This window comes from Lissotriton vulgaris, chromosome 9 (assembly GCF_964263255.1).
Source record: "Lissotriton vulgaris chromosome 9, aLisVul1.2, whole genome shotgun sequence".
NCBI classification, from domain to species: Eukaryota; Metazoa; Chordata; class Amphibia; order Caudata; family Salamandridae; genus Lissotriton; species Lissotriton vulgaris.
In genome coordinates, this window is record NC_141697.1 from 248702162 (window position 1) to 248715649 (window position 13488).

At 41.3% G+C, this 13488-nt stretch overlaps 1 protein-coding gene across 1 annotated transcript in view; it reads right to left on the reverse strand.

Moving 5' to 3' along the window:
* Positions 1-13488, reverse strand: part of ATG14 (autophagy related 14) — a 233042-nt gene that overhangs the window by 127460 nt on the left and 92094 nt on the right. The window contains exon 5 of the mRNA XM_086937445.1: positions 5579-5816. Coding sequence (XP_086793571.1) covers positions 5579-5816 — 238 coding nt within the window. The remainder of the gene's footprint in view (positions 1-5578; positions 5817-13488) is intronic.

Consider the following 13488-nt stretch of genomic DNA (forward strand, 5'->3'; position numbering starts at 1 on the left):
GAAAAGTTCTCCTAAGAAAACTGGCGTAGGCGCGCCGGGGCGGGTCTTATGTGACCTCGCTGTCACGTACGCTGACGACGCCAGGGCGGAGTCACGTGATGTCACCCGGCGCGCAGGGATGCTGTGGCAAAAAAGTTTCCGAATCCAGTCTCACACCTGGGGATAATTCCACGTGAAGGAATCTGTGGCTAGAATCGTATCTACCAGATACATCATTACTGAAGGTAAGTAATTCATACGTTAAAGCCAAAGTGAACCTGAAATGGGGGTGTGGCTTGGACGGAGAGGAACATGGGATTGTGACTCTTCTGCTTTGCCCTATGTTATTCCTTCTTCCAGCTCCGCCTGATCATGCTTGAACCTATCCCAAGGATCTGACTTCAACACACCAACAAGATGCTGAACATACTGACAATATGGTAAAAATACAGGAAAAGAAGACTTCACAGAGATAAACGTGGCCTAGCACAGCCTGCAGAGCTGCCAGAACCTGAATAACCCAAGACAACACTGGATCTTCTGGAAGTTCTAGAGACTCTTTGTCCCTTAATGGCAGTGCACCGATGACCTGCTGATCACAAGCCAATTCACCTCATTTATCTTGTGAGTCCTTTTTCTCACATTTTCACCTTCCTGTAGGTCAGAATCAGCAATGCAGGGTGCACAATTTAATACTGTATTACTCGTTTCCCCTCCACTTCGCTTTTTTTTTTGCTTGCCTGTTATACTGGCTCATCTCCCCCTCCCCCTTTATATTGCTGGATTCATATGTATCACACTTGACAATTGTATAAATCTTCTATACTTTTGCTGCTTGCATTCCGCATTGTATTCATTGGCTTTTGTGAATTCAATAAAATCTCAATACAAAAAAAATACTTCATGACCTTGATCCAAGGTAGGTGGTGTACTAAATGGGCCACTGGTGTGGTTTAGTACCCCATGATGACTGTCGACTATCACCACCTTAGATGAATTGTAGTGTGTTATTTCATTCAATGATATTGCATATGCTTGCCTAGTGAGAATAGTTATAAAATAGGGCAGTGTCCCTTTCTTTTGTGATCTATCGACTTTGACACAGTCTTCTGTCAATCTTGTTCTTTACTTTATCTTGCTTTACGGCAGTGCTTGCTATTTGATTGGACATGATCTCATGTTACCTTGCATACTAATTCTGTTCTGCTTCAGCTTCTTTACGTGCATGACAGCGCTTGCAGAACTGACTCCATTTTCTTGACTGTCGCCATTTTCTGAGCGTCAACAAGGTGAGGAGGGCATTTTTTGCTCTTCACTTGTTATTCGCACCTCACAGACCAGAGCGAACTGGAGGTTATCAAAGGAATGTGCAAACTCTGCCTCAAAGACAAAATACAGAGGCTTGGTCAGCTTCTGTCTTGGCCTTGACACAAACTGGTACGTGTCAGCCTGGTTAACTCTATGAGAAGGGGCGAGGCTTTCTAGAAGCTTAGCTTCATGATTGAAACAGTATTAAAGCAAGGGGCCTCCGCGGGCTAGATGGAAGTTCGCCACAGAATAGACGTATTGCTGTGGATTCGGTTGGAACGTTGTGTCCAGACTGAACTCTCGCCTGGCTGCCGTACCAGACTCACCTCAGTTTGGTTGGCGAGAGGTGAGGTGTTTCTAACCACACTCTTTACTATTTATTTTCTATTCTTGCTATATCTTGTCGTCTTTCTTTTCGTTAGTTCATATTCTTTTCGTATATTATTACATATATATATATATATATATATATATATATATATATATATATATATATATATCCAATTTCCACCTTCTACGCCGTTTTCACACGCCAACAAAGACGAGAGAGACGGACTCTTCAATCAATCAGCAGCCGATGGTATCTTTATTGAACATTTTTATCTGTGCATTGCTGTGCTCAACCAAACGCGTTTCGGCTATCCCGGTCGCCTTGCTCGCTGGTATCAAGTGCTCACAATCCCCTTCATTTTTAAATAACAACTCCACCAATCCCGATCACCATAAAATCATGGAAGTCAACAACAGACTATTGTGGGACTGTCAATCCAGGCAGACTCACAATGCGAAGACAGACCCCCTATTTTTTCCCCGAGTACTGCCTAACATCCCTATGTACCTTAAACATTGATTTAAAGAGCACACTTCCTATAAATTCCATATATACATAATTCAATATATACAAATTTGATGTTAGGGAATAATTCATCTTGCTGTACAAATACAAAAACGCTTACACATTGTTCACATTGTCAATAAAAACAATATATGTTCATTGTGCCTGAATTAGCAACACTGCACCCTCTGTAGAAAACCTCCATGGAATGACAAAAGCAGTGCAAATTAATCTCTTAAGTGCATAATAAAGTGCTATGTGGACTCCCAGCCGGGAGTTTGTATCGTGAATATAAAACACAAATAATCTGTGTAAAGGGCAGGGAGAATTGGGCAGGATAAAATTCCAAGTTCGGCATTAATATCTGTACAAATACTGCAAACACTCCATTTGACCCTACCGGTGGTCGTGGTGAGATACAAAAGAGAACAAAGATAAAGCCCTTTATAACAACTAATGCAGACACGTTCTAAGGAGTAGTATAAGGACTATCTCCTCACATCTGAGCCTTTCAAAGTGGTCACCATCTTTTCCTTTAACTGAAATCCTTAAGTCAGGATCATTAGATATCTTAATCTTTGTTACTGAAGCCCATTTAATATCGGTATAAATACCTTCACTAGGGGCCAAACAACGATTACGACAAATACGATCTAAAACCATTAAAAACATATAGAGTATTAAATATGTTAAAAAATGTCTGACTAACGACTCTATTAAATACATAAATAAACATTTCATAATGAATCCTGGCCCCAAAATACACACCAGGGAACTAAAGACAGGTAACCATATTGCGACGATCTATTTACAAAAAATGGTATAAATCTTCGCAAATGTTAAGCCCCTTTGGGGTCTTTGTCTCGAGTTGCACTATGTACCTGGTCTCGAGTCGGCGTAACGGCTTCTCTCTGTCACCACCTCTTTTGTTAAAAGGAACGCTATCTATCACAAAGTATATATATATATTGCACTTTATTTTTGGTATCCTATTGTTACTTGGTGGTCTGCCATGACTAATGCATTCGGCCTGCCCTTCTTGAAGTGGTGTATGAATGAAATGTCATATGTGTTATATTCCATATGTTTGGATTGGTATTATTACCTTGTCTAAGGGGAGTGGTGGGTTTTGCCTCGGCCTGAGGAAGATGTGTTGGTAAGATCTGTCCTTTTGGTGAAAAGCAGATTCCAGAACATGTGGCCACAACACAGGAGCCTTTGCATAAACAAGCTGTTACATCTAATGTGTCTACTCAGAACTGAAGTGTATCCTTCTAATTGACTACGGATTTGCCAAGTCCCACAAGAGGATAGCTGTATAATTATTCTCATATGGCAATGCATCATTTCCTGGTATTGTAGCAATCACATCCCAATCTAAGACTGCAAATAGATGAGAAGTCTCTCTCTATTGTTATCAATAATATCTAGAGGATTTGCACAATGTAGTGCCATCTCCAAAATCCTTGCCCCACCTGCGTCTAAACCTCTTACTCAGGAGCAAGCGTACACCCACAGGATTCGATCATCTGTCAGCACAAGATTCTGCCATCAGCTCTCAGTGCTCGCAGGTCTCCGAGCAGAACCTTTAGAGATCATCCAAATCTCTGATTTCATACCGACATATCAACAAAGTTTAGCTCACTAATGTTTTAAAAACTGGTTTGTTATATATGGCATGCTAGTCAAAGAAATCCATACCGGCCTTAAATGCCCCAAAGCAGATCCACCCAAACTGGATTCCTCCATCAAAGGGAAAGCTAACATCAATAATACAATGGATACGATCTTGAAAAAAGTTATTCGAAGTTGATGATCTTGCCTAATCAACCAAAATCAATACAGACCTAATGCAATCAGAAATTGTGGCTAAACGATCCGCTATGAAACAACTAAACAACAAAACTACTGAAGCTAGATTTAGTTCACTAGAAGACTTAAATACTAAAACGATAAAATACCTCTCCTCCAACATCACAAGGGCACTACACTTACAAAGAGAAATGGCTGATCTGGAAGACAGAAACCAAAGAGGAAATCTTAGAAATTTCCGAATCCCTGAGGGAACTAAGGATTCAGCCGGTTAATGCATTACATTTCGGAAAAAATTGATTGCTTAAGTCACTGATCTAATTCACGATACCTTGCTCCATCGCAAAAAATATTAAATAAAAGGAACCTGAGACCAATCATCTGCAAGCCTCAGATTCTACCACATAGAACAAATCCTCTAATATATGAGGAAAACAATCACATAATCAGGAAGCTGTTAGAGCGGATCTCTCACAAACAACTGAGGACATTTCTGGCAATACATTAGTCAGTTCCTCCAATGTCTGTTTTCCAGAACAGGAGATGGAAGTTGTGTGGGTGGCCCTAGAGACAGAGCTGGAGTCAATCTGACAGTTTGGTGTCCATCAGCACATTAAAGCATGCCATGATGTGCTGGTTCAGAAGCAACGTGCAATGGATAGCCTCCACTAGGCATCATTGGATTTTGAACCCAGAAAAAATAACTGATCAAATAACTGTTTCCATTTTGCATAAACCAAAGATTAGACTGCATTGTGGAACCAGTGAATGCCTTGGCCCAATGCCCGCACTACAAGCAAGCAGATGGATAATGCTTTCACTTAGTACCTAGTCTGATATATAGTAAAAGAATAACGCACTTGCTTCTGTTCTACAAGACTCTGGGTTGGTAGGCTGTTCCTGGTACAGTCCCCTACCATACGGTATCACAGAATGAGCCAGGAGTACTCAGTCTACTCACCGACTAAAGTGGTCCCCTGCCTCACACTAATCATGTTGAAACTTTGCTGTGCTTAAGATAGGGGCTTCTATTCAATCCCCATCACTGAGACACCTTGGATTCCACATTCTTAGTATTCCCCATTGACCACCTACAAAAGTATACCAAAACAATACCATAATTTGTATTCTGGGTTCTGAAGGCTACTATGCGATTAGTTCTAGAAGTGAGAAAGATGGATTCTGCTGGGTGTACAGGGAAGCAGCACACCTATGTGTTACAAGAGCAGAAGCTTGACCTTACATATGCCTTTATGTCTAATGTTTTTGAGATCATCATTGAGGTGATGTTGCAGTTTAATCGGCAAACACAAAGGATTAAAAAAAATAACGCAAATGCAAGGAAAGGATCACATGTGCAAAATGAGTGCATGTCCCCATCACTTTCAACCTCATCTGCCCTAAACTGGGATTCATTTCTTAGAAGAACACACATTTTTGGGCATTAACCCACAGGAAGATCTAAAGCATATAAGGATTTATTACTTGATCAGGAAGAGTCATAGTCCAATACACATTACTAAAGAAATACACCATGCTATGCCTCTATTGATCTGCTAGGACAGATCCCACGATTCTCTAGCAGAAACCACAAACCAAGCCTTGAAAACCAAGATTATCGTGAATTTCAGATTATTAACTTACCCAATTATGGTTTTTACTTCACCAACAGGGAAAATAAAAGACGTTAGCTCCAATATGTGGGACCGCCGAAGATCTGCCAGTTGCGCATGCTGGGTTCTTAAATCATTATTTCTTTTGTCCACCAGATCACCAAGTCTGCGATTGTGTCGCTGTATTTTTTCTTTCTTCTCTAGATGCCGCTGTGCTCTGCGATAAAGCTTTTGGTTGTCTTCTTTCATTTTAATACGTTTCTCAGAATCTACAAACAGGATAAAATGTAGTGACTACTCTAGAAGTAGATGTTAACGTCATAAGCTTATGACCAACATGTAGAAACAGTGGGACATTTAGGTCTATATAGCATGCTAGACATATCGGTTCATATCAATAAAATTCTTGGGCTCTCCATTTTTTTTAATGTTTGATTTACAAAGAGACTGAGGCACTTCTCATCAAAGTAGGTTTTAACAAAGTTAGAAAAAGGTGCACGAGTCTGGAAGATCAGTAATCTTAACCTTCTCAGCAGGTGAAGATCCATAACAATATTTACAATGTACATGACCCAGCACAAAAGATTGTTTTTCAATTATACTGACCACATGTGAATAAATCATGCAGAAATTTCCAAATTAATTCAAAAGAAATTACAGAATGCCAAGACTCCGATGTTTTTCTGAAATTTCTTTTACTTTATTCTTAATCTATAACCAACGTGTTTCGTCCCATCCGGGACTCTTCAGGGCTACTCAACGCATACAATATATAAAAACATTTTAAAAACATTACCATGATAGTGCACTTCAGAGACAGATACAAAATGATTCGGTTAGTCAGGCAAAAGAGAAAAAACAACTAAGCTTGAAAAAAACATTCTTTTTTTTTACTGACCTCGAGATCATCCATAATCCTTGCAAATCTAATGATGAGCCAAGAAAATGCGGCAGTGATAGAAATTGCTCTCTGGTTTCTGGCAAAGTATAGCTGAATGGCAAGTATTTCAGGGGCTCACCTGCACTAACCCTCCACTGATCATAGAGCATTTTTTTGCTGCATGAATTTAGAGACTCTTTGGAGAATAATGAGTTTCTAGTTAATTAGAACATGTTTTTGGTGGTCTGAAGTGAGAAAGAAGGAAAGTAGAGGAAGAAAGCGGAAGATAGGGACACGAAAATGCAGCAGGGTGATCATCCACATCTTTCTCTTGCCTTGGTAACGGAGATGTGGTGCACACACAGTATTCTGGTTCCATAACAGGATATACTATGATCAAGGATCTAAAAAAATAAACCAAATACTTTAAGATTTAGTTGTTAGTTAAGTTCAGTCACTAACGCGGAGTGCTTGTTTTACAGCATAAACTTCTTAGTTGACGGAAACATGGGTTGAGGTGTGCGGGGAAATTCCGAAGTAGCTGTAATGGGGGGGGGGCATGGATTGATGACCTATGATGGCAGCCACAAAATGAAAGAGCCCCGTGCTAGGTTGTTGAAAATCCTTCACCATCCTGTCCCTAATATGCAGCATAACTAAAATAATGAGGTATAATCTATCCGACGTCCTAGGCATGTGAAATTCGGCAGCAGTTGATGGGGCAGAGGAGAGCACGTGGATAAGGTGCCTGAGAGGGGTCATGGAGGAGCGAGGCCTAGCCATTATAAGAGGAGTCGCGCAGCCGGAGTCTGTGGAAGGCTCACCATTACTGTCATAATCCCTTCAAGGTTAAGGGTTATGACAATAATGGTGAAAGACAAAGTTCCTGCTGCATCAAACAAAGGCAACAGTGACAGATTTGTCAAGTTGATCATTCTGCCTGCAGGAGCTAGGGGTGACATTTTGATGGGAGACGATGCTCCTACAGACGATACTCCAAGTAATCAAGGACACACACAAGAATTTAGATGAAAAGGTTAAAGGGCGGGTGAGGAATTATCTCTTCTATGTCAGGATCTGAGAAACTTGTGTATTGTGTATGAAAGAAGCAGATCAGAGAATCTCCTTCTGGAAGATGTGGAGACCAAGTCTGTAAAAGAAATCAATAGACTGCAAAGCAATCTTGAACCAAAAACGGAAGACACAGAAATCAGGTCACTTAAGAACAAACTCAGGATGGTGGGGCTGCCTGAGGGGGCAGAGGGTGCAAGGCCATGTACTCCTTAACAAATTGGTTAAAATCTTGTATTCTTGACACTGAACTCTAAACTGAATCCTGCTTTATGCTTGTGCGTGCGCATAGCATACTCACCCCGCAGGGCTCCCCCATTTCCCCATGACCAATGATCATCAGTCTACCCAATTATACTGGAAGGAACACTATTCTTCGGATGGCATGCCAAAACCCAGATGTGCACTGTGCAGCATCAGAACACTAGATATTTCCAGATTATATGAACAAGGTTCAAAGCAAATCCTTCACCGATATGAAAAAAAAGATTAAGAGCAATGCAAATTAAATACATGTTGCCGTACCCAGCCAAGTGAAAGGTTACGTTTCACCGAAAATCCTTTTTCTTAGAGACTCCTCAATATTTATGGGAGTGGGTGGAAGAAAGGAAATACTTTCCCAGACAAGCATTGGAATACATATTGGCATAGAATGAGATAGAAGCAATCACTGGGCTACCGCAACTTGAGCGGCAAGTAAAGAGAAAAATAGACCCCGCCTCGGCTCAAAGATATGCACAACTGACATTGTCAAGGGATTCTCAGCCAAAGGATCCAACATGGATGATGCTCAAACTTTGACAGAACCAATAATCAATAGAGAAGCTACGGCCGGGGGGGAGGGGAGGGGCGTTGCATGCCAATGCCCATTGATACTACAGCCGGGGGGGGGGTGGGTTGTGTGCCAATGCCCATTGATACTGGGCTGGTGTTTTTTCCCCAGTTGAGCTGAGCAGCAGAGATTAAGGGTTGCTGCAGGCAGGGGGATTATATAGTATATAACATAGCTGTTGTGGAATGAGGAGGAGCTTCAGTCACCCCTTCTGACCAAGTTTTAGTTAATTATAACAGCAACAGATGCTTCACATTTAGAAGTGTGGGTGGGGAGCGGAGATTTGTCATTGTGTTTAAGCTTTACATAATAAAGTGCAGGCAGTTCATTCCATATAGAAGTACATCACTGCAATATTTTAATTTACCATGTCGCACAGTAAGATAGCTCTGCCTTATTAACTGGTCTCCTGAAACGTAATTGGGCTAAATGATAAGTTCAAGAGTGGGGTGCTACACTGGGAAGGATGATCCTGGACAGTTGCAAGTGTATATACCCTCCTCCAACCCCACCCAACCCTAACTCCGCATCAAGATGACTATGACAGATCTGATTAAAGTTATACTACAGCCCTGAGGGAAAGAGGATTATAGAGGGAGGGTTTAACAACTCGATGGTTGCCCATGCTGATTTCAAATACACAGCCAACCCTCATAGGGTGAAGACTTTACATGCCTGGGCCGAATCACTAGGACATAGGGATGTGTGAAGGGGTAGACACCAAGAAATATAGGATTAAACCTTTTATTCTTACTCAAACAAATCTTACTCCAGGCTAGACTACTTTTTTATCCCAGCAGAAGATTTATCGGGGGTTGAGAGTGCTAAGATTCTGCCAAGAACTCTCTCCAACCACTCAACAATAGAAATCACCTTTCGGCGTCTCCAAGGAGGGTCCCACAGGCAGTGAAGGCTGGACACAAGATTGTCGCAAGATGACAAGTTCCATGAATATATAGGGGGAAAGACTGATGTATACTGAAGCTGAACCCAATACTGTGGATATTGCACATTACCTTATGGGATGCAATGAAGGCTGTCATCAGGCTAGAATAATTGTATACTTGGCTGGTAGACAGAAAGACAATTGAAACCGAAATCCTTGCGCAACATGTAGCACTGTTTAGAAGATGCCAGGGCAACCCTAAAACAACACCTATGTATAATGCCAAGACAGTTTTGACAGTTATGACTAAGGAAGAATGCGCCAGTGTGCAGAAACCTTAGGCAACTAAGTTTACAATGTATTATCAATAAAAAGATAAATATATATATTAGAGTGTATAACAAATATTTTATTAATTTAACATTAAATAATTTATATATCAAAAATATATTAACAGAAATAAACTCTTATAAAGCTATTATCTCAAAAGTCCAAAAAAACAAAAAGTACATGAGAATTTGTATAGCAGTGAAATATCATACATAGAATAATACTGAATTGTATAATAGATTGATAATACAGTGACTACTTCATTATGTTTGATAAAATGTCTTATGTCGAATCTTCCTATGGCTTGTATTCAATTGTCTATGCGCATGACACATGCTAATATCACTCAAAAGTACCTGCAAAAACATGTCACAATGAAATAATGCCCTAAAGAAAACAAGACCGAAGAAATAGTAACTAAGAGTAGGGATAAAGAACACGATTTGTAACCACTGACCAAAAACGAATACCTTCACCAAAACTAGCTTGAAAAGATACACTATTTGGCAAAAAGCCTATAGCTATATTTAGTGCTACCGAACAGAAAGAACCCTAAGAAATGGTGAAAGATAAAAAAAACACAGAACCACATTGTGCAAAACTTCTATAGAAGTCAATGAAAAAGTGCTCCAGAGACACGAGCCCTGGTTAAATGAGATAAAGCCCAACAAGATTAAAGCAATATTTTTTTAAAAGGAGTCTTGGAATGCAAAAACCAGACAAGCCTGCTATTGATTGAAAGGCTACTTGGATCGCTGCATAGGTAAATATATAACACGCTCAGCAGACTTGTAATGATGCAAAGTGTTCCTGTCCTAAGACATAAAGGATAAACAGTCTATAAAACTTTCATCATTAAGAACCAGAAGTTAATGCAGAGTAGAAGCATGGTTATTCCAATAAAAAATATCTACCGTTTCGGATAAATCCCGAATTGCATACAGAGGATCGTCTGGTCCTTAAGATGATAGAAAAAGGAGGTCAAGCTCAATGGAGGGCTAATGATAATAAATGTGTGATCATTATTGAAAAAAGGACGCATAAGGTCAATTAGCCATTGTGTATATGAACATATAAACAACTCACCACATATGGCGCAAAGATGTACCGCTACATCTCGGGGGCTTTAAGTGTGAGGAAAATGTACATGGATAACTAAAACAGACTGCAAATATACGAAACAAATAACGACGGCATATGAAATGGCACAGAGATGGCCACATCATAAAGCATGATGAAGGGGGGGGGTCGAAATCTTACCATCACACATTCACATACTTAGGTGGCCCTCCGCAGAGTTCCATCCATCCGGGTGAGATGCGGGGGATTAAGCAGATGTGTCAGCAGCACAGTGCTGCACGGTATTGTCAGTCTGACTTAGCTGAGAGGAGGCCAGCCAATGAATCAGCAGCGCAGCTTCTGCCGTAAAAGGGAGGCCAAGGGCATGGTTTGATTTAAAGGAAGACAGAGTCTGGAATGAAATTCAAGCATGCGCCAGAGGCATAACTAAGATGGACCAATTTCACCGCCATTTTGGAATAGAAACTCAAAAGAGCAGATTAGTGAGGCTTTAAGGGAGTGCCATGATGGCTACCTATATGTATGGGATCCTGACAAATAGCTAAACATCTAAAATATATGCAACAAGACAAATTTCCCACAATCTATAGAAAAAAAAATGGAATAAGGATATCGATCTGATACATGTCAAAATATACTAAATAAAATAACATGAAAACCAGGACATATACCAGGTCAGATTCACATAGTATTAAAACCAATAGCATTCTCCCATGGATCTCATTGTTAAGTGTAACCACAAAACCCAGACAAGGTCCGTGATGAGGGAACCAGAGGCACGGGGTGCTAGGAGCCGGCAGCCTCCAACAGAAACTGTTAATCACAGTAGAGCCGCTCCCAGTGGGTTGTCGCTAGTGCTAGTGCTAATCAAATCGTGAGTGCAGGCATCTCACAAAAAGTGAAGGACTGGTCTCACACACCCCTGGTGTGATGCTTCATAATTTACCAGTCCTCGCATTCTAAAAACTTGGTTAGATAGAGGGAGGGCATACACCTGATGACAGGGATGCACTTCTAAACTAAGTGGGGGGCCCTTAGAAAAATAGTGAGGTTAAAAATCCATTGTAGAGGTCAAAATAAATTTTAATGGTATTGGCATCTATATGGTAATTAAAATAAAGTGATCAGTGTTATGTGGATATTATTGTCCCTCTACCGATATCAATGCGGTCAACACGTTTCTGCCAGTGGCCCAGTAGGGTCCGTGGCATTCATAAGGATCTAAACAAATAAGTAAACTGCGGGCTCCACTCTTACCAAACTGTGGTGAGAGGATTTCCACTCGGTGGGGTGATAAAGATCACTATCCACCGTGATCTGGCCTGTATCTAAAGCCTGAAAGAAAAACAGATCAGTTAAGAACTGTGACAGAGCACTAGAAAGACAAAACATTATATAATCAGCCACACACACCGAGATACTATCGTGAGTGGCTAGGAGTGCAGTAGTTGTGACAATCATCTATGCACCAGAGAGGAGACATTGTCTCCAAATTGCTTACCCTATGGTTGGGGCACTGTGCCCCATAGGAGCGTGAGGGCAGGAGACCCCTTAGGTCAAGCGCTAAAAATGTAATGAGGAGAAAAAACACAGAATACAAGTTGTTAAGACAAAGGTAAATACTAAGAACATACATGACGTTCTGTAGTATATCAGGTTTCTGAATACCCGTAAAGGAAACACATTCATCCACACATTCATACTCTTACTGATACGTGAAGTGGTCCCCGCCTCTGTGCCAATGTCTGAGCTCTTCCGCTCCTCTATGATAAATAAGTGGAGCAGGGTCTGGATATTTACTGTGTCAGCGCTGGGTAGTTAATGCCAATCAAGGTAAATGGGCTGCAGAAGTGCGGCATCTGGTGTCCCATCATCGCGCTAAGTTGGAGGGCCGGCATATTGCCTCCCCAGCAAATATGGGCTTCCGGTTATGTTCCCAGTAGGCCAGTGGTCCGTGCAAGCGGGCATGTAGCGGCTGGTAACCACTCAGATTACAGGTCCGACGCGCGGATGTAGTAAAGCGTCTGTGCGCTGCACATGTGCACTGGAAGTCTAAACCGGGCATGTGTCAGATGTATTTACTATCGCGCATGCGCAAGTAAGGACAATAGTGACAGTCAGTGTGCATATGCGCTGGAAGTCAAAACCGGGCATGTGTCAGATGTGTTTACTATCGCGCATGCGCAAGTTGGGACAATAGTGACAGCCAGTGTATCGGAGATACAGCACCCTTCTCTAAGTGGTGCTATGGAATGTCACACGGTTGGCAAAACATGGAAATATAGCCCATGGTGTCAATAAAGTGTGGAAAAAAAGAAACCAGTGTGATAAAATACTGCGCTTATTCTAATGCAGTGTGGCAAAAACGGAATAAGGATATTGATCTGAAACATGTCAAAAGATAGAATAACATGAAAACCAGGACATATACCAGGTCAGATTCACATAGTATTGAAACCAATAGCATGGGATCTCATTGTTAAGGTCATGCACACGAGTGTCTAGGGAAGGATGCACAAAACTGGGGACTGAGGAGGGAAGGGGGTATAGAGGTCCGTATCTCTATGTATGGGGACGACGTCCTGTTATTCATCCGGAGACCCAAGTTTTCAATTCCAAGGCTGATGCACATCCGGAGGGTTTACGGCGAGGCATCTAGCCTCTTAGTGAATTGGAACAAGTTTGCTGCTAACCCACTCATTGGGAACCCTCCAGGCCAGGCTCTAGTTGATCCTGCAACCCATTACTACCAAGTCCTTTCAAATATCTAGGTATAATGATATCCAGAGACCCAAAGACTAGCTGGGATCTACATTTACTAACCCTAACCTAGAAACGTTAAGACCACATGCCAAGATGGAG